Source organism: Coffea arabica, chromosome 8c, assembly GCF_036785885.1.
Source record: "Coffea arabica cultivar ET-39 chromosome 8c, Coffea Arabica ET-39 HiFi, whole genome shotgun sequence".
Taxonomy (NCBI): Eukaryota; Viridiplantae; Streptophyta; class Magnoliopsida; order Gentianales; family Rubiaceae; genus Coffea; species Coffea arabica.
In genome coordinates, this window is record NC_092325.1 from 45,538,394 (window position 1) to 45,560,250 (window position 21,857).

General features: G+C 36.5%; 3 protein-coding genes and 1 non-coding gene across 6 annotated transcripts; all 4 read left to right on the top strand.

The window, feature by feature from the left end:
• The first annotated feature begins 1,852 nt into the window (after positions 1–1,852).
• LOC113706691 (uncharacterized) lies at positions 1,853–5,893 on the top strand. Of its 2 annotated transcripts, none has more exons than XM_027228634.2 (7): positions 1,853–2,030; positions 2,984–3,050; positions 3,148–3,206; positions 3,292–3,381; positions 3,499–3,638; positions 5,187–5,244; positions 5,544–5,893. In XM_027228634.2, the coding sequence occupies exons 2-7, from the start codon at positions 2,984–2,986 to the stop codon at positions 5,718–5,720; spliced, it is 591 nt and encodes a 196-aa protein (XP_027084435.1). In that variant the 5' UTR covers positions 1,853–2,030; the 3' UTR covers positions 5,721–5,893. The 2 variants fall into 2 exon arrangements, with proteins under 2 accessions (XP_027084435.1, XP_071919104.1); XM_072063003.1 differs by having other exon boundaries at positions 1,985–2,030; positions 3,132–3,206.
• A 2,312-nt stretch (positions 5,894–8,205) lies between these two features.
• Positions 8,206–8,278, top strand: TRNAA-CGC (transfer RNA alanine (anticodon CGC)). The gene has a single exon. It is a non-coding gene; the product is annotated as a tRNA-Ala (tRNA).
• A 48-nt stretch (positions 8,279–8,326) lies between these two features.
• Positions 8,327–13,936, top strand: LOC113706732 (uncharacterized). Of its 2 annotated transcripts, XM_027228685.2 has the most exons (13): positions 8,327–9,068; positions 9,329–9,492; positions 9,784–9,861; positions 10,213–10,292; positions 10,628–10,712; positions 10,994–11,413; positions 11,937–12,044; positions 12,485–12,552; positions 12,661–12,748; positions 12,867–12,938; positions 13,106–13,159; positions 13,382–13,492; positions 13,576–13,936. In XM_027228685.2, the coding sequence occupies exons 1-12, from the start codon at positions 8,612–8,614 to the stop codon at positions 13,469–13,471; spliced, it is 1,764 nt and encodes a 587-aa protein (XP_027084486.1). In that variant the 5' UTR covers positions 8,327–8,611; the 3' UTR covers positions 13,472–13,492; positions 13,576–13,936. The 2 variants fall into 2 exon arrangements, with proteins under 2 accessions (XP_027084486.1, XP_071918636.1); XM_072062535.1 differs by having other exon boundaries at positions 13,382–13,936.
• Positions 13,937–15,683: 1,747 nt separating this feature from the next.
• Positions 15,684–20,034, top strand: LOC113706735 (UDP-glucose 4-epimerase GEPI48-like). Its single transcript, XM_027228688.2, has 9 exons — positions 15,684–16,471; positions 17,046–17,095; positions 17,293–17,428; positions 17,620–17,721; positions 17,948–18,175; positions 18,586–18,664; positions 18,912–18,994; positions 19,341–19,432; positions 19,607–20,034. The coding sequence occupies exons 1-9, from the start codon at positions 16,283–16,285 to the stop codon at positions 19,698–19,700; spliced, it is 1,053 nt and encodes a 350-aa protein (XP_027084489.1). The 5' UTR covers positions 15,684–16,282; the 3' UTR covers positions 19,701–20,034.
• Positions 20,035–21,857: the final 1,823 nt, after the last annotated feature.

Sequence of the window (21,857 nt, forward strand, 5' to 3'; positions counted from 1 at the left end):
TCTACTTAAAGTTATTTGGCTACAAATTTAAAGCATGTACCTCATTACTTTTAATTATTTTTCTTAAATTGAGTGGATTAAGACGCTTTAGTACTTTTTTGAGGTAATTATTCATCTAAATTAGCATGTTAGTTGTTGTATATCTTTGCAACTAACACAAAACTGATATTTCGTGATTGTAACCCCTATCGAGAAGGAGATGCTTTACTATATGTTCTAAATCATATAATAAATTATAATTAATTGCTTGCTCAATGTGAAGGCCTCGTGATGATATATGTCCTTATAATCAATATAAATTCAAGAATTTGGCTTGTAAGAACCGAAATTCTACTAGTAATGATTTCTTCAAGTATGCTAATTATTCAAATCTCACTTATATGATAAGATAATGTAGTGGATTGCCCTCATAGCAAGATCAAATTCAAACTAAATAACAAATTTTAATATCTCTAAAGTGCATGAGCAGATATAAATAAGTCTTTTATTACACTAGGTTAGATGCAAAGTAGTTGATCGTATCTTATAATTATGTTTTATTGCATATTATATTTTTTTAACTCAATATGTAATTTATAGATTTTTTTAATTTAATATCACATAATAAAATTATCATACTTCAATCTTATACTAGAAAATATCAAATAATAATTATTAACCATCTTTAATTATAGACACTAAACTCCCACGCGTTGCGTGGGCTTTTCCCCCTAGTTTCCATTATAATAATGTAAGAGTAGGGGTTTGGTTTGGTGTATGATAAGATCAAACAATTTTTTTAACTTCCACAACCCATTAAGATAAAAACTACCGTAGCATCTTTTGTAAACCCACAATTAATTTGGATGATAACGGTTACACTGATAAAATTCTCATCGACTATCTACTGATAAACTAAAAACGATTTCAATAAATATAATAAAAAAATTTTACAAATATTTTTCCTATTAGTCGCACACACATTATTATATGCCTTGCAACTAGTAATATATGAAGGGAGAGTGTTGTTATACGGTGTAAACACAGAGTGTTACTTTTTTAAAATTTCTAATATACGTTTAATTATAAGGACAAATTTATCCAAATATATATATATATATTTAAAAAAACCTTTCAAAAACAGGGAATCCCCTGTTTTTAAAACTAGATTTTTAAATACAATAAAAATTTTTAAAAAGTACTCTAAAAAATAATCTAAAAATTAGTTTAAATTTTTTAAAAATTTTAAAAAATATCTCAAAATATATTATAGAAACTTTTCTACTCATAAATATCCCAAAATATATTCTAAAAATCTGCTACAATAAAATTTTTCAAAAACACCCTAAGAAATAGTTAATCCAAACGGAGTTATTTGAATCAGAAGATAGTTATTTGTTTAGTCTTCCACGGGCTACAACTCCCTTGCACCAACTCCCAACTCCCATGTATTATGCTTCACTTTCATTATATATCTATATGCTTTATCTACATTATAATTATAATGGAATTTGACCCATAAAATCCATAAAAAAACACTTATTTGACCCATAAAACTCATAAAAAATTTTTTAAAGAGATAATTTTGATAAATATTAATTGCACATGGGTTAGAGTGTGCCTTAAAGCTTACCATTTTTCCCACCCAAAAAACAAAAAAAACTGAGAACAACGTGGCATCTTGTTATTGGTTAAATGAAGCATGCACCAAGGTTCCGTGGGTGGCTTACGTAGTAATTCACACGATACAAGAGGCTGCACCATGAGATCTACCCACTCGCTGTACAGCCGGACTCGAGCTGGAAATTAAATCCCAATTCATAAGCCGACGGTAAATTCTGGATATTAAAACCCGCCAATCGTTAGAACCCCCTATAAAAATTTTTTACCTCAACCTAAATCGGTTAGTTAAGTCCTTTTCCTTCTTTTCGCCGGTGCTTTTCTCAGGTTCTCTCTCTTCCTCCGTCTTCTACACAACAAACCCTAACCAAAGCCGCCTTCCAATTCCTAACTCAAATTTTTTGTTGGTCTTTGTTTCAACTTCTTAACAGGTATGTTTTCTCCTCAAATCTGAATCTTTTGATAGATTTAGATGTTTTTCCCCTTTTTTTAAATTTATTTTGTTACTTATTGATGCGGCTGTTTTTTTACATGCTTTATTTTATTGTCGTTTTAGTAATAGAATTGTGTTTTATGCGGTTGAAGTTTGAGTGTTTGATTTACGAAGTACTGGAAATTGTTTCTTGATTGATTTTGGATGTGGTCAGAAGTTATGCTAATATTAGGTTATACTGGTTCCTGAAGTTGTATGTCATTTTTTTTTTTGTTTTTTTTTTTACTATTTGGGTGTGGGTAACGGTTGTTTTGCATTTCCCTTTTGCTTCAACCTTTTTTTAAAAATTTTTGAATTTAGGAAAATTTAGGATTAACCAACTTATTATGGTTTCTGGACTTTCTGGATTCATGGCAACTGTTGTAAGTTTTGTCAAGCAATTGTTTGGTTCGGACAGTTTTTTTGATTCTCAGAAATTAGGGAAACTAAGAAAAAATTTCCTGTGCATCATCAAAACCTTGTCATCCTTTGTTGTTTTATCCTGGATGAAAGAACTTGTTTTGATGCATTTTTGTGGTTTGAGGACAAATCCTCTCTTTGGGATTCAGTAGTTCTTGGTTACTGTTTGGGTTGGAAGGTGAGGATTCCTTTCGTTATTGTTGGTTGTAGGACAAAACAGAGACTATTGATGCTTAGTATATTGGAAAATTTCTTGAGTTTGGTTCGACTGCATAACGTGTTCTGAAGATTGCTTGGTAATGACATACTTAATTCCTCAGCTCTTGTGTAGTTGTTTTCTGAGCCCCTTCTTTTTCTTCTCTTACAATTTAGGAATGTGGAAAATTTCTGAAATCATTATCTCTTGATTCTTCATTTGGTTTTTACTTGAGTAAGCTATTATATGATATCCTGTTGTCATTCAATACTGTTTATCGTTCTTTATCATGGCAGATGGCTAGTAAACCGCTTACAAGTGAGGCAATTGCCCTGACAGAGAAGAAAATGGATATGACTTTAGGTGCGCATGTTAGCAATTGTACATATTGCTGCAATCTTTTATTGAATTAATGTAAGAATTCCCAATGGTACTGATGTTAAGGCATATAACTACACAGATGATATCATCAAAATGTCAAAAAATAACACATCTAAAGGCAGGAAGCAGAGAGTTTCAGTAAGAAATATATTTCTTTCGACTTTTCAATGTTGGATTAGTTGGCATTTGGCCTTGTTTAACAGTTTCTTTTTGAACTATTCAGAATAGAAGTAAGAAATTTGTGAATAATGTTACCCAAGATAAAGGGGCAAAGGTGCAGAGGTTTATGGATGCAAGGTCTACCATGAGACAGGTATACTGTTAAGTTGTGCTGATTGTGACATTGATATTTGTGTTCCCTAGAAGTGAAGTGGGGTATCTGGTTTCCAATGACTTGAGATGATTATTAAATTCAAAATTTTCCTACTAGGGTGCCCTTGGTCAGAGGAGGTCCAATTTTCAGGGAAACCAATTCCCTTTGGCAACTGAGGCTGCAAGAAAAGCTGCAGCCATTCCTATCCGTAACAGACCTTTCAATGGGATCAGGGCAGTGAATGTTAATAAGCCGAGGTATGTTGGAATACAAAACGTATGAGCTGTTTCAAATGCAGTGGATGAGAGCCCTGTTATGACAATTATGATTGTCGTGTTTAATAGTTGGCAAAAAATTTATAGATTTGGAGTTTTCAGTCATGCTAATTAATTGTGGTAAACACTTCAAACATTTTGCAGGTAAATCGTGTTCCTCAGTAGTATTCATGGCTTTTACTTCTGCCACTTCTTGTTGTATCAGAAAGAGGATGCCATTGTTGGGACTTTTTGGTTGATGTTAGGACCAAAGCATCTTTTTTATGACTTTAAGCAAGTAGAGTTGGTACACAAGGTTCAGAAATTGTACTCCCTTGGCTTTCGTGATATGCAGCATTTGGTTGGGCTAAAAGTTTGAGCGTCTTGGTTGAAATTGTTTAATTTCTTGAATTGGGGTTATGCTGATTTGGCTTTTTGGAGCTAGTAAGAATATCAGTTCTTCAGTTTAAGGTGAAGTGTAAGCTTTTATGGCGAATATCAGACAAGAAGAGAATATGCACATGATGCTATATTGCATCTAAGTGGTTTGCTTTGTCATTGACAGAGTCGTCTTGATTATTTTGCTTTACGTTATTGGGGTAAAGTATGAGCTGGTTTGCTACCCTGCATAACTGGTAGATGTTTCTAGAGTTTAATTGATTGAAGGGGTACCTCAAAGAAGCTTTTGTGAATCTCCATTTGCTGATGAAGTTTGAACTTTTGCTGAAATGCATGTTATAAGAGCCAGTGATGTATTGGTATTGATGAGGTCACATCTTGTTATATTGTGAGGGCCGACAAAAGCAGGATAGTGAATACCTTTCTGTCTTCTGTGTTGTCTTCAGGGGAATGGAGTACCAAGATCTCTTTGCTATTTCAAATTTCCTCTGGCACATAAAATGCATTACTCTCCAAAGATTTTGCAATTCTTGGAGCAGTATTCTTGATGCTTGTATTGGTTGTTATATATCAACCTTGAGTTTATATTTTTCCCAGGCCGTGTGCTTAGTATGCATTGGGTGTTGATTCATTTCGGTGGCTGGATGCGGAATTTTCTATTTGTTGTATTTTTTCTCATCTTGGGAGGGAAGCTGCATGGGTAGTATTATCAACTTGTCTGAATTGTATGGTGTTGCATATTGAATGCTTGGAAAAGCCTGTCAAACTTGCTTCTGGGCTTGTAATGATAGTCGCTGCTGAGGAGTCAGTGGAGCTTGTATTCTGTAATTGGGCAGATTGGATAATGTATTAAATTTCTGCTTCTGTGGAGGTTATTCATATGTACCTAGCTTATAGCATATTCAGTTTGAGGCAAGACTGGCTGAAGGCAAAAGATCCAGGAATCATCGTGATTGTAACTTGTTTTATACTGTTTATGGTTTGTCTTACACTTGTGTTAGTTGGAAAATACCTTAAACAGTGAGGGTAAGTGTCTCTAACATGTGGGTGGTATTGTTGCTGACCTCGAACCTCCAGTCATGCTTGAAAGCTTGGTTCATTTGGTGAATATTTCCTTTTGGACTTTCAATCATGGTTTGTATATTTGTGCAGGGTTGGTGCTCCAATGGTCCAGAGAAGGGCTGTGAACGGGGGTGGCTTTAATATGAAGGTATACACTTCTTATTTTTCAAGAAATTGTTGGTGGCTCCTTAAATGTGACCAATCTTGATGGATCTCATTGGGAAGGATTGGCTAATTCTTTTTCCTCTGTTCAATATTGCGTATATAGTGGCAACTATTATGAATTCAGTTCACTACCAACCAATGTAGGACCTTTAATGTGTTTGGGTAGGACCACATTGTATCTTAATCAGCTATTGGGGCCTCTTCGACTTGCCCTATTTGTTCTTGGGGGTTGTACTTGAACAGGTCAAGTGATGTTTGACAAAGCTTCTTTTTCTTGTGCAGCAATCTCAGCAGCAGGTCAAGGTGACACCAAAGCAGAGGCCACAGACTCTAGATTCATTGTTTGCAGACATGAAAGAGCAAAGGATGAAAGTCTTGTCTCAACAGAACAACCCTGTAAAAAGAAATGGTGGTGGCCAACGATTACCTCCATGGCAAAGAGCTCGTTTTGGCAAGTGATACCAATTCATGCTAGAACATCTAGATTTCCTAGGTTGCTGGAGGAAGGTGCTTGTACTTTAATAAGAAGGTTTAGAGTTTGGGGAACAGCAAACTGCTGTTAGTTTGGATATAACATTCTATAAAGTTGATTTGCAATGTCCCAGCAACATTCTCTTGCTTTGGGGTTCAAATGTTATGTATAGCATTTTTTTTTCTTTACAAGTCATGCTTTTTATCAATGGTTGGATATTCAGGCTTTCAGTATGGGTACTGATTTTTTATTTGCAATGCAACAAGTTCATGTAGTCTTTTGGCCCACAGAATGCAAGGCATACTTCCAGGCCTTGTGCTGCTGGATGATGTGTGTGTTGAAATTAGGATTCTGGTGATGGTTGACTAGGTGTTCCTTCCGCAGCTTGGCTGTAATTGGAATGCATCATAGTCCCGGGGTTATTATTGATAGTAGTCTTGCATTAGGTGGTCTAGAGGAGATTGTTGATGATAGCCTTGCATTAGGTGGTTTAAAGCTCATCTATGGGGGGAAAGATTCGGTCAATGGGCCAGCCAGGAGTTTTTTTCGGAAAGCTTTTCATATTGTTGCTCCATGTGCTTTTTAGTCCAGGAGATATAACAGGACGTCCGTACTTCGAGGGAGGAGGGTTTTCTATTCATATTGTTGCTCTTGTGCTTTTCTTCGACGGACAGCTGATCGGAACCATTTCACCTCCTCGTCTTTTTGCTTACAACGTTACTCTGCCTGCGTGCTGGTGTCTTGTGTCAACTTAAATTTTGTGAGGTAGCCTTGTGCGAATGCACCAGTTGTTTTAATAGCGGTGCTATATTTTTTGTTCCAGCAATTACGATGAGAATTAATTTCAGTCATGGAAACAAAAAAAAAATTAAGCCGCAAAGTTTGGGCATATTACTCCTTGTTCCAGACAAATTAGAAAAGGGATAATTTCACAAACTCCCCCTGAGGTTTCTGACACTTGCACTGAGACCCCTCCAGGTTTTAAAACTTTCACCTAGCTCCCTTGCTTTTCAAATTTTGATAACAATTCAGTCCAATTAGGATTAAAATATTACTATCATGATAGAGATGACATTTATATTTCATGAATACCCTCTTCTTCCCTATATTAGTACAAGATTGCTTGTTAATAAAAAGGTAGAGATGATTATTAAAGTTGTAGTATGTTTTGTACCAACTCTTTACGAGAAACATACCATCTCTTTATGGGAAAAATTGGTTAAATAGCGCTCAAAGGAAAACTAGTATGTTTTGTATTTAATATAAATTAAATATGTGAAAGTTTAAAAAAAAAAGAAAAGAAATTGCCCATAACATACTAGTTTTTTATGGGAAACTGACAGGTTTTATAGTATATTTTGTACCAACTCTTTATGGAAAACATGCCAGCTCTTTATGAAAAAAATTAGTTAAATACAGTTCAAAAGAAAACTAGTATGTTTTGTATTTAACATAAATTAAATATGTGAAAGTTGAAAAAAAAAAAGAAATTACCCATAACATACCGGCTCTTTATGGAAAACTGACAGGTTTTGCAGTATGCTTTGTACCAACTCTTTATGAGAAACATACCAGCTCTTTATAGAAAAAATTGGTTAAATAGCGCCAAAGAAAAACTAGTATGTTTTGTATTTAACATAAATTAAATATGTGGAAGTTAAAAAAAAGAAAAGAAATTGCCCATAATATGCCAGTTCATTATGGGAAATTGACAAGTTTTATAGTATGTTTTGTATCACTTCTTTATGGGAAACATACCAACTCTTTATGAAAAAAAATTTAAATACCGCTCAAAGGAAAACTAGTATGTTTTGTATTTAATATAAATTAAATATGTGAAAGTTTAAAAAAAAAAAAGAAATTGTCCATAACATACGAGCTCTTTATGGGAAACTAGCATGTATAGTATGTTTTGTACCAACTCTTTATGGGAAACATACCAGCTCTTTATGAAAAAAATTGGTTAAATAGCGCCCAAAGAAAAACTATTATGTTTTGTATTTAATATAAATTAAATATGTGAAAGTTAAAAAAAAAATAAATTGTCCATAACATATCAACTCTTTATGGAAACTGGCAAGTATTGTAGTATGTTTTGCCTAGGAGTAATGGTTTTTTAATCACTTTCATTAGACATTAAATTTCGATTATTCTAGTTAAATGTAATTACCAACCTCCAGATGCATTTGTCAATGTAGTTAATGTCAGTCATCTAAACCATCCTCTGAGGATAAATAGGTCATTTCAGCGCTCTGCATGTCAGCAATGGACCACAATACTCTGCTAAGGGAGCTAGGTGAAATTTTTAGAACCTGGAGGGGTCTCAGTGCAAGTGTCAGAAACCTCAGGGGAGGTTTGTGAAATTATCCCATTAGAAAATGATACGCAAAATGAAACTGGAGGATGCGGAGCGGGAAATTGTTGTACTGCATCGCTTTGTCTAAAAGACTATTGAAAAGTAAAGAAGCGGGTGGGGGTGTAGCTCATATGGTAGAGCGCTCGCTTCGCATGCGAGAGGCACGGGGTTCGATTCCCCGCACCTCCATTTTTATTTTAACTCTTTATGATTGTTGTGTGAGTTGATTGACAAACCGCTGAGACTGTCCTATCGCGTCCCCGCCCGTCTATTCAGTTCATCTATCTGTACATGTACTGACCACCTCTCATTCCTCATCTTCTACCACAAAACACCTACCCCCTTCGCCACCATACACCCACAGAAATGGTGGAGAAACAGCATCAGCATCAAACTCCATTTCAGAGCCCACCCACACCCAATTTTTCAACACCGTCCCAGCAAGAAAAGCAACCACTTTTCTAGCTTCAACCACCTTCCAAAATCCCCATAACATTGTAATTTGTGACCTGGTGTAAAATTATGAGCTTAAACTTGTTATGTTCCTGCCTCCCTCTCCCTTCTTCCCACAAATTCCCCTGCTACTACTCTTCAACAAGCACCTGCCCCACCACTCTCTTCTACATCTTCTTCCACAATACCACAACAACAACAACAACAACTGCTACTACTAGTAGTATTGCTAAAAAACAAGCCTTTTCTACATTTACAACTAAAGGGTCCGCCAATGAGTCAGCCCTTCCTGCAAATGGGAAGGTACTGCTCTCTGAATTGTTGGATGAGGAACTCCTTAACTGGGTCTCTGCAGCTGAGGACGCAGCCCAAGTGTTGAATAGAATTGCTGAGAGAACTAATAGAAGCAGCGGGGTTGTGACTAGTTCAGATTGTTGTTTGATTATCTCTGCGGCCATTGATCGTGGCAATGCTAACTTGGCTCTTGCTGTTTTCTCTGCCATGCGCTCCAGCTTTGATACTTCAGGTCTCTCTCTCTCTCTCTCTCTCTCTCTCTGTGTTTCCTACTTTCTTGGGCTTCAGAAGAAAAGTATCTATCTTTTCCTTTACGAGCCAAGGCTTACAGTTGCACTGGTTAATCACTTGTTAGCATTCTGTGACGACCAATTTCAGTTCAGGATTCTTCTCAATCTTATGTATTCCTTGAGACTCTGTTTTAGATTGTTTATATAGTATCGTTTTTAACATTACGAAGGGGCATTCCCAAAACTTTGATTTGAGGTGCAGATATTGGTGAGAAAAGTCCTTCTGTTGAAAAATGGAAGTGGCCGAGGCCAGATGTAAATACTTACACTTCACTCATTCAAGGTCTTGCATCCTCGCTTAGGGTCTCAGATGCCCTCAGAATCATTACCAGTGTTTGCCGTGTTGGAGTATCGCCCAGTGAGGAGGTATATATATATGGATCCTGTTACTCCTTGTGCCAAAATGTCATTGCTGATCTTTCTTCAATGCATCCTTATGTATTGGTCTACTACCACGTCAATCAAATCTGGATAGTCTTTATTTTTATGTCACCAAATGATCTGTCTCTTGGAATGGGGGAGTCTTGGGAATCATGGAATTTAAAATGTAACTCAACATAATTAGTCAGCTAATTATCAGTTGTACTTGAAGCAGTGATTCTGGCATCTCAGATTCGAATACTTTTTTGAGCTAACAAACAGCACGTATGCTTCTAGGTCCCTTTTGGTAAAGTTGTCAGATGTCCAATTTGTATGGTCGCTGTTGCTGTCGCTCAACCACAACATGGTATTCAGGTACCCCCATTAGAACTGGATCAGATATTCTATCTTTCTCCCATTTGTCTTCATTGGTGAAAAGAACTTGGATGCTGGCAGTATGTAGTGAATCTGGTGGAGATCGATACTAGCACATTTTATAAAACAGTAGTGTGTTGGTTAATCAACTACAGATTAGTTGGTAGAAATTTGCGTGAGAAAAAAAAGGAGACCAAATATCCCTTTTCTTTTTGGTTTTTGCTTTTACTACATTGCATTCTTAGGAAGAAAAGAAAATTTTACCTTGAGTTTGAGACACAACATAAAGGGTGATAGATTTCAATTTTTTCCAAGAGTTCAAAAATCCCTTTTTTATTTTCAACTGTGCAGATTGCTTCCTGTTCAAAGTGCCGCTACCAATACGAGCTTGTTTCAGGCACTATTTGCAGTATAGACTCTGAAGAAATTAGGTTGGTTATGATGTTTTCTTTTTTGTTTTTAATGAGCTTTTTTCTGTCTGTCAAACAGACATTTTGGTACATATTTACTTTCTTGATACCTAGAAAAGAGACTTGATGTCAATCACTCAATGGTTTTCTTACAATGTTGCGTTCTTTGTCATTGGGGACCTTTAGATGCTGACTTTGCAATTATTACAATTGCATGTATGCAAGTATGTGTTCGACATATCTGACATCCTTCATTTAACTCACCTTTTCTTATTTCTTGGAATGTTGAGTAATTGTGTTTGATGTTGATCTTGGCATATTTACTTTTTCTAAGGATCTCCTACTGCCGAACGCAGCGTGGATGTTCCAGCATGGAAGAGGGGGCTAAGATTTTTGCAAATCGCAAAGCAGAACATTCCAGCTGCTGTTCATTCCGTTGTGGTGCATTTCTTTTGAACTTAATTACATTTAAATTGTAGCATGAATTTGTAGTTTTTTCTTTTACTGCAAAAACTATTTACACACAAATATTTGAATCCTAATGAATTTCCATTGACATAAATGTTTTGGATCATTAGCACAATTTACCTCAGAAGACAAGTGAAGTATTATTTCTGTCGTCTCATCAACAACTCCCGGACAACATAATGTTATTGCTTACCTAACAGAATATTTTGGCCTGGGACTGAGTAGCACTCCTTGTCATTTTATTCTCTTTACAGATGGAGACACCCTCTGGCATGGCACGGACACACAGGTTTGCTACTGAAACTGTTGATCTCCCTGCACAAGAAGGAGAAAGAGTGACCATTGCTGCAGCTGCTCCAACAACTGTCTACAGGGAGATTGGTCCATTGAAGTTAAGTCCAAAAGCCCCCAATTTCTTCCCTGGAGAACCTATGTGCCTGACAAACCACACCAATGGTCGAGAATCACCATTATTAAGGGCACCTGCAAAAGATAAGGGAACAACCTTAATGAATCCCTCTGTTCTCTTTCCTCTTCTTGCTGTGGTTGCCTCTGGAGATGCTGCCTCTGGGATCATAGACTCCAACTTGCCTCAGTTAATTTTGGTTGCTGCAGCTTCCTCGCTTGCCCTTGGAGCCACTGTGAATAGCCTGGTTTTTCCTCAGTTAAGCAAGGCAAGTACATTACTGAGTGCGTGATTGCATCTAATGTCCATTACTTGCCATGTATTGACAGATGAACTTATGACATGGCTATTTCTAATATGCTACACGAAAACACTTGAATATATTAATGTCTTGCCATCAACCAATTGGCCTAGTGGTAGAGTGATACACTCTTGATTCTAGAAACCATGGTTCAATCCCTGGTCGCATCATATCAGAAGTATTTATGTCATTGTGAAAATTTGTAGGTTCGTATCTATGATAATACCACTAGTTTCTTTTAATCTTTGCTTCAATGTCTCTCTCTCTCAAAAGACTTTCTCATTCCCTATAATCATTCCTTTCACGAGTAAGTTCAAGGACATTGTAGTAATTTTTTTCTATTTTGCTTCTTCTTCTTCTTAATCTTTTCTCCTTTTTGGTCCAACCTATTTGAACTATCCTGAGAAGTCGTAATCTAAATCTGATTAATTATCTGTAAGAAAATTAATGATACTTGTTATTGGATGTTTAACATTTCTTGTTTGGCCAGCTTCCTCAAAGATTAGTGGACACAATTGCTATCAAGCAGCAACTGCTATCTCAGTATGATTTACTGCAATCTCGAATCAAGGAGTTGAAGCAAGCTGCTGAAAACGAGGTATTTGCACTTAATATTCTGCAGTCATGTGAGGGCCTTTTTACTTGTTTGTATGCATAAGGCAATTCAAGTTCATTCCCATTGCCCTTTCCTTTGATGAAGATAATACTGGCTTTATAGATTAACTACTGTGATTTTACAATTCTGACTTGAAATTTGGAAAAAACTTTTACTTTCTGATCATTGTGAGAGGACCCTGACCAGAGCACTGTGCAGCTGTCAAAAACTTTTTAACAAGAAAAGTTAAGCAGAAAAAGTGGATTAGACATAAGAATGTCATTAATATGCTTCCACAAAATTGGATGATCCAACTTATTTTCATCAGATTTCCTTCTATGTATATTACAAGCGTGTGACTGTGCTGATGAGCTAGACATTGATTTTTTTCTATCTGCTACTTTTCTGATTTGTTTCTTTGTTTTGGGACGGTCTATTTATAGGTTTGGATGTTGGCTCGCATGTGCCAATTGGAGAACAAAATTTTTGCTGTTGGGGAACCTTCCTATCGGTAAATCATTAACATCAGCTGAAACCAGATTATATTTGAGCTACTACGGTAGAAGGCCTCCTTGTTTCTTTTTTTCAAGTGTTAATGAAATTTTGTCTTCGTCTCCAGAGCACGAAGAAGTAGAGTCAAAAGGGTTCGTGAAGGACTGGAGGGTTCCCTTAAGAAAAGGATTGAATTGATTGAGAGCTATGCTAGAGTAGGTTACTTCTACAAAAAATCTCATAGCATGATATAAAATAGTGGCCTCTTTGCTGCAGAGTGAGATAGCCTCTAAGTATCATATGACATTATGTAATGGTGTTGTACATTTACAGATCTCATCAATGATAGAGATTGAGGTAGAGATGGATTCTGATGTTCTTGCTGCGGAAGCAGCAACCAATGCGGTATGCACACTTGAAAGAAGTTTCTCCACCACTTTTTTAAGTCCAAACGCATGCAAGCTTCATTTCTCTTTGTTCTTGAATCATTAATTTCAGTCGTAGTGTAGTATTACTTGTATGAACTTCCTGTTGTTGTGTGAGGCTTATTGAGTGTTATTTTCTCTTTGCAGGAAAATATTACTGGACAGATACAGCAAATAATGGAGATTGAAAATCTTGAAGAGGCATGTTTTATTACTATGAAGCATATAATCAGGATGCTGTATACATGATATTTTAGACATACACTGTATCAAAACTATTCGGTACAACTAAAATGGGCAATTTAAGTAGGGACTCCTGATGCTGTATATCTCTGCAGTTTCAGTTACATAGAGTGAGATCAAAACAGCAATATGAGATACTAATTTGTTTCGTATGAGAGTCTAAATTATCTATGCTTGCAGAAATGGAGACTCCAGGCAGAGGCAAACGATGAGGCCGAAAGACTTCTTAGTACTGAACCCACATCTGCAGAACAGGTTCTAGACAGATAACGGCCGACATTTTCTAGCCAGGTACTCTGATTATTATATGGTTGCACATCCACTTCCCCATACTTGGCATGCAATAGACTGCTTTAGATGGAATTTGGTAGCAGGTGCATTCCTGTTTAGGATGGCTGATGCATTACAAACATTCTGCCATGGCACCAAGTAGAGCATGATCATGTGGAATGCAAGTGATGGCATCTCAAACCAATTGTTTACACTCGCTAAAGGCTGCGGGCTTCATTGCCCAATGCAGAAAGCAGTTGTATCCTCTATAAATTGAAATAGCATTCTTTCCGGTTCCTGTGGACAAGGAATAGAATCTTGATCCTACCCTCTTCTCCTACATCTACCTTTTTGTTTTCCGAACTATTTCCAAATGGTGTCAAGATTTAGGTTGGATGACTAGATTGAGTGGTTTTGGGCTTCTCTTTCAGTCAAACTTGTTTATTCAAGTGATGATTTCTTCCATGCGGGCGTTTATTACTCTTATCAAAGGTATTCTGTAAGTCGCAGGGTGTGAAGGTCAAAACAGGTGGGACTGTATTTTCCTGAAGGAATCCTTCAACTTTTTGGTGGTACTTCATTCTGCTTTTTGAGCAACTTGTCTGATGCTTGCCACGTTAGAGTTATAGGTGTCAAATGGGTAATGATAAGATGAGCAGGATATATGCCTGACAAATTGAGTTGTTAGTTGCTCCAGCTAGCTAACTAGGTAGTTCAGGCTCATTCGGTGATTGTGGGTCCTGATTCTTGGACGAGTCGGTTTGTAAAACTAGCGTGGGGCATGTTTTGGGCCGCAATAATTGGAAAGCACAAGGATTCTACACTGTACAAGAATAGAATAATTGACACTAAACACTAGAATTGTAGGCGGGTGAAATGGAAATTGGCATTTCTGAATTTTTTTTTTTTTAAAGACTAGCAGCAGCTTACAATAATTAGAGTTTTTTTCCTCCAAGATAATACTAATACTCTTTTCAGAAAAAATTCCCAAATGATTCAATCCCAAGTTTTATTTTCACAATGATGCTTTTTGGCCCATATGAAATGCTAGCCTTAGCTCTACAATAGATGTGTGCTGTGCCTGTAGACTTGCTGGATCATGCTGGAGCTCTGGTCCACTAGCTAAAAAATATTTTGACTAATATCGAAAGATTATGAGGTAGTTATTCTGGGTTTAAGGTTTTCGGCCGCACTTTCAGTTATTAATTGGTTGGATGGTGTTGGTTTGTGGGTTCCACTTTAGATTGTGCTTTGCACCAGGATTTCGATTACCCGTGAGTGTTAATCTAACTTTGTTGTGTGATTTCCAGTAATTTCGGTTGTTGAAAACAAATTGAGGTTAGCCATTTTGAGCCTATGACTCTTGTGAAATTGCAAGTACACCGTCAATCATTTCAAAATAAGGGTATTTGACAATTGGGTTCACCATTTTCAGTTCATCAACATTTGTGATCCTTTAACCAGGCAAGTGACAATTGGGTTCGCCTTTTTCCATCCATCAAGTTTGTAAATACAAGCAAAGGTGGGCTAATATGATACTCCACTTTTGTAGCAGCGGTCCTCTCGTCTTGGCGCGACTCCTTTGGCAACTGGTTTAGCAAAATGGTGATTTATTGGCGCCATCATGCGGAAGGAGGAATATGAAAAATTTAATAGACTGAACTCTTAAAGGCGGAAAAGTGGGTGGTTCTCAAAAAAAGAAAAGAAAGCATATGTGGACTCGATAACCGTGCCTTTATCCTAAAGGCACCTTCCCCAGCCGTCTCCCCCCCTTTCCTCCTTCTCTCTCATATAAATTTATCCAATCCCTCCTTTATTCCTTGTTCTGTGCTTGCTCTGATTCGGGTATCAAAACTTTCCGCATCTACAAACTCTTGTGGCATGTAGCAAGCAAGGAAAGTAGAGAAAATAAATCTCTACCACTTTACAAGTTTCGTGCAATGGCAAAATCCCACTACTGTTAAAATAGAATGAAGCCATCATTAAGTCTTCATTGATACTGCTATTATTGTTTCATAAATTGCTTCAAACTTGTCGCCCCAAAACTTTACAATCAAAAGAAAACTGACCGTACCATTGAAGTTGTGTGCAAATTTAATTGTTCGATCATAGAGTCAAATTTAAACTTGTATGTAGGTCTTATTAAGTCGATCATAGAGTCAAATACCCTCTGTTTCTACTTTCTAGTCATCCATGCCAACTTCTCCCGTCCATCCGGCCGCCCAACCTGCCCCACAGCCCGTTCCACCTAAAACCGACATTTTCTGATCCGGTATGCGTCGGGACCTCCTTAAATGGACGAATAAACGTCTCCCCACGTGGCTCGTGAACCCCAGCTCTCCCCTTCCTTCCCTGCGCTCCAGCTCCTTGTTTTTTAGCCCTTTTCCCCGGTGCTATAAATATAAAAGAATTAAATCATAATTCTATGTGTCACCAGATTCTTGAATTTAGCCTTCTTATTCGCTTCACCAAAAACTTTTCAGCCGTCCCACAACAAAAGCCCAAATCTTTTCAAGCAGTAGTAAAACCTTTTCACCTGCCAAGCTCAACTTACCTACGACAGACGTATATACTACGACTACTAGCCTGCTACTAATTTTTTTTCCCTGGTCCTCACAATTATACTACCTTATATTTGCGTGCTGTGCATAAATGCGGGGCCGTCCATATTGATTCCTGGGACATTCCTTCTTCCCATTGTTCCTATAAATATTCTGAAGTCTCTTTTTTTTCTGCTAGACTGGCAGAGAAAGGAGTACAGATAGTTTTGTATACTGGTTAGGCTCGGGCAAAAGATTGAGCGGAAAAACGATGCCGGAGAAGATGAATATATTGGTGACGGGAGGGGCAGGGTATATAGGAAGCCACACAGTTCTTCAATTGCTGTTGGGAGGGTACAAGACTGTTGTGGTTGATAATTTGGACAATTCTTCCGATGTTGCCCTCAAGAGGGTCCGAGAACTCGCCGGTGAACATGCCTCCAACCTCACCTTTCATAAGGTTGGCTCCTTATCTTATTTTTTTTGGTTTATATTTCTAAGACTAAGATTAGTACTCTTGATTGTCGTCCAATTGTACTGGGTTCTGAATTTTCATAAAGTTTTGGGCTTTGTCGAAATTTGCCACTCGAGGATGCTAGCGGGCAGTTATGATTTTCAAGCTTTTGGACTTCTGCTTTCTGGCATAAAGTTTTTATTTTTGTGGGGAATTTAGTGGATATGAAAAACAGGAATATTATGAGGTTAGAATGAGCATGTTTAACGTTGCAACGCGCTAACATGCTGAGGTAATTGCTGCTTTAGGTCGTTAGGTTAGAAAAATGGAGAAAGGGTGGGTAGAATTTCAAGTTGGTTTAGGTGTTCAGGATACTGGTGAAGTTAAGGTGCTATATCAGTGTAGTTCTCTTTGTTATATTGTGTTAAAAGCTGTTCCATTCGTGCAAATAAATTCTGTTCAAATCTGATAATTCCCTCAGGTTTCAAGAGGATGGTTCTGTTTAACACGTTATTGCTGGTTGTTACTTCATCTGTTCATTTGGATGACACTAAATGCTGTATCTTTATTTTGACTGCAGATGGATCTTCGTGACAAGGTTGCACTTGAAAATCTTTTTGTTTCTGAAAAGTAAGTTCCACCAAATTCTCGCCTTTTATATTCACAATTAATCCAGTACTATTTTTCTCCCCTTTCTTCCCATTGAAACCTAAAGTAAGTTGCTTTGAGCATGTTCTTTGCATTTTAAAGTTCATAAATTTGGTTTGTGAAGGTTAAACCATGCAGCTGAGTGTGTATTGTGTCTGATATTTCAAATTTTAATCCAGGTTTGATGCAGTAATCCATTTTGCTGGACTGAAAGCAGTAGGTGAAAGTGTGCAAAAACCGTTGATGTACTATAACAACAATCTTGTCGGTACAATTACCCTACTAGAAGTCATGGCTGCTCATGGATGTAAAAAGGTTCATCTCTTTACTAGTTTGACATGAGGAGTGTGAAGTAAAATACTGCATTATTCCAGAACTTATATGATGGAGGATAAATTATACTCGAAGAGTCTTGATACTACTATTTCTGGCATTCTATTATTACATTAGCTGATGGTTCAAACCACTCCACCTCATCTGATTTTTTTCTTCCGTAAATATTTCAGCTTGTGTTTTCATCATCGGCTACTGTTTATGGTTGGCCAAAGGAGGTCCCTTGCACTGAGGAATTTCCCTTATGTGCTGTAAATCCATATGGACGAACCAAGGTATTATCTATTCTGGGTTCATGCATAAGCTTTTACTTGCATGTTGGAAACCAAATGATGCACATATCTGGATTAAGAGATGTGCAGCTTTTTCTCATGTCAAGTGGGGAAATCATGTCATGTGCATGTACTTCTTCCCTCTGCTCCATTCTGTGGTAGCAGGGAAGCTTTTCTTCCCCAACCCCCCTCGCCTTGGAAACCATGTTGATAAAGTTGATCTCTGCAGCTTTTTATTGAAGAAATCTGTCGTGATGTGTATGGTTCAGACTCTGAATGGAAAATCATATTGCTGCGGTACTTCAATCCGGTTGGTGCACATCCTAGTGGTTATATTGGTGAAGATCCACGTGGAATTCCAAACAATCTCATGCCTTTTGTGCAACAAGTAGCTGTTGGTAGGAGACCTGCTCTGACAGTTTTTGGAACTGATTACTCAACGAAGGATGGTACTGGGGTACGTACGCATCATTAGTACTAAAGTTCCATTTTCTTGGAATAGTATGCATGCACGCGGCATATATGTAGTTTTCCATGTCCAAGAGCTGTTTCAAATATGTAATTCTGTTATCTGCCAGTATGGTATCTATTTGCCTTGGCCTCTCATCATTTGACAAAGAGAACAAAGTCGCTACACTTTTTTTCTCTTTATCTGGTTATTTCTGAACAGATTCTAGTATACCAACTTTTGAGCTTCCTGTCATTTTGAGTTTTCTGCAAAACAGTTTCAAATTTTGCTGGCCATTCTTTTGTGGATGTACTCTGTAATCTGTATTATTCCCTCTGGAACTGAGGAACATCATGAGAAGTGATACCTGCTTTTATTTTGTTTCGTATATTGATGCTTTCTACATAATTACTTTTCAGGTGCGTGACTACATCCATGTTGTGGACTTAGCAGATGGTCATATAGCAGCAGTTAATAAGCTGTCTGATCCTTCTATAGGTATGTAGGTGATTCACTGCTCCTGTTCCAATTTTATGCCAATTGGTTCATTTGAAAAGGTCGCTGTAATTTTTAAATCGTATCTAAGTCACAGCTTTTGACCAAGCCTGTTGGAGATCAATGTGTATGTTCTTCAATGAGGAAAGGGATATTCTGGATGGGTGGCTTGCATTTTGTTTCATAGGGAGGAATGTTTGCGGAATCATTATATTAGCTTCTTATAACTCTTATGATTGCCCAACTTCAGGGTGCGAAGTGTACAACTTAGGAACTGGGAAAGGAACTTCTGTCTTGGAAATGGTAGAAGCATTTGAGAAGGCATCAAGAAAGGTATTAAATCCTATTGTGTACAATTTATCACATTTGTCCTTTGCTTCAGTTGTCTGGACTTGAAAAAAAAGCTAACCTCTCCCCAAACACCCAAAAACTGACGTTCAGCTAAGCTAGATTTTTTAGTCAGGGGACACGACTATTTTGCTGCTGTCTTCCGTCGTAAACTGATGATTTTTTTTTTTTTTTTTGTGATTGCTTCATCCCCCGTTTTTTTTAAATGGATGTACAATCGAAGACAACCACGTATTAATGCAGTTTTTTTTTTTTGGTGAAGATAAAGGAAACTCTCATGGATGGTTTCTCAAATTTTGACTCTATTTAATTTTATCTTCTGTTTCTATAGAAAATTCCACTGGTGAAAGCTGGTCGCCGGGCTGGTGATGCAGAGATTGTATATGGATCCACAGATAAGGCAGAACATGAACTGAACTGGAAGTAAGTATACATGTGATTTATATTGGAAAAAAGAAGCTCATTTCATAATTGTGTGCTATCCTTGATTGCGTACTGAAAGAAAGCCTCAAGAAGAGGAGAGGATACTGAGGGGTGATGTCATTTTGAATGTATGGCATGCGTTTCAGGCATTTTGAACATAATTGATTTTTGCAGGGCAAAATATGGCATAGAGGAGATGTGCCGAGACCAGTGGAACTGGGCTAGCAAGAATCCTTATGGCTACGGATCACCTGATTCTACCGATTGATTGGATTCTGACATTACATCCTAGAGTCACCACCCATTTGAAGAGCTGTTTGCTACAGAGTCCAAATGCGTGCCGGTCGGTAGGAGTTTGTAGAGCTGTCCCTTTTTTTGTTTTGTTTTCTTTCTTTTTGAGTCCTTTGTAGGTTGGGTAGGCAGATGAGATAGGATTGCAGTTTAACAATAATAATGATACCAGGGATGTCATATGCATGTAATTCTAACATGGCTCACTGCTGCTGAATATATGATGAACTTATATCATCTTTTATAAACAAATGTTCAATAAAAAGGTGATCAGATGAGATGATCCGCCGAGTAGTTTCCTTTCTTTGTGACATTTTGTCTACTGTACCTCGTGTGCTGTAACAAACAATGGATGTAACTTGAAGAATAGTTCATGCTGTCAGTTCCGCAATGATCAGGATGACCATTTTCGGGTCACTCGCATCGTCCTGCTTGGCTTGCATTAACAGATTGATGGATGGAGTTGCTCCTAGTTGAAAATGATGCAAGTGTACGTACCATAACGAATTTGGTCGGACATTTTGAAGCTTCTACGAGCAACAGACAGACATTTCGAAGATTTCTGCCCTTTGGAACTGATCAAGAGTCCGCGCCGCATGTCATTGACTTTCTGATTGGTCTTCTTTTCGCTTTTTTAAATTGCTGGAAATTTTTTTTTTTTTTGTCACGAGTCGGTGCAATGCTCCCTGAAATCGAAATGAAACTCATTTCCCGTCCTGGAACTCACCGACCAAACGCCTATTTAAAATAAATTTACTTGGTCATCTACCGGGACCAAAAAAAAAAAAGGGATAATTTCAGAAACCTCCCCTGAGGTTTCTGACATTTACACTTACCTCCCCTGTAGTTTGAACAATTACACTGACCTCCCCTGAGGTTACTAATCCTTTACAAATTCAGTTCAAATGATTAAAATATTATTTTAGAGAGTGAAATTAGAATTTTGTACCTGATTTGTCCTTTGTGCCACATGTCCAATGAATGGCAAAGTATTACAAATTAATTAACAATTAATAAATTTTAACGAGCGTAGTTTATAGGCAAATACGTATTGTCTATTTAAAGTACCAGTTCTTTACATGTATTTTACTTTCAAACATTTACTTTATTACAAATATTTATTCTCAAATACAGATTTGTATTTACTCTCAAATATTTAATTTTTGTTAAACACAAAACCTACCAGTTTTTCTTCCGTAGAAATATTAATATAACATTTTTTCAATTTCAGTTACAAATATTTATGTATTTAACATAAATTAAATGATTCAAAATAAAATACTTATAAAGAGCTAATACTTTACTCATGTAATGGATGAAAGTCATAAAAAATTAATATTTTATAGGCCATTTTTTTAAAATTTTAATTTATATTAAATAGATAACCTATCGATTTTCTTTTTACAAGAATATTATTGTAACACCTTTTAATTTTTAATTACAAATATTGATATATTTATTGTAAATTAAATATTTAAAAATAAAATACCTATAAAGAGCCGGTACTTTAAATAAATTATGTGTATTTGCCTATAAACTACACCCCTTACTTAAATCAATAAACTACACTCCTTAATTTAAATCAATAAATTATACTCCTTACTTTAAATAGTGTAGTTTATAGGCAAATACGCATATCCTATTTAAAGTATCGGCTCTTTACAGATATTTTATTTTCAAATATTTAAGTTATGATAAATATATTAACATTTGTAATTAAAAATTAAAAAGTGTTAAAGTAAAATTCTTGCAAAAAAAATCAGTAGGTTATCTATTTAATATAAATTAAATATTTTTTAAAAAATAAATGGCCTCATAAACTATTAATTTTTTATGACTTTCATCCATTACATGAGTAAAGTATTGGCTCTTTATGGATATTTTATCCTGAATCATTTAATTTATGTTAAATACATAAATATTTATAACTAAAATTGAAAAAGTGTTATATTAATATTTCTACGGAAGAAAAACTGGTAGGTTTTGTGTTTAACAAAAATTAAATATTTGAGAGTAAATACAAATCTGTATTTGAGAATAAATATTTGTGATAAAGTAAATGTTTGAAAGTAAAATACATGTAAAGATCTGGTACTTTAAATAGACAATACGTATTTGCCTATAAACTACGCTC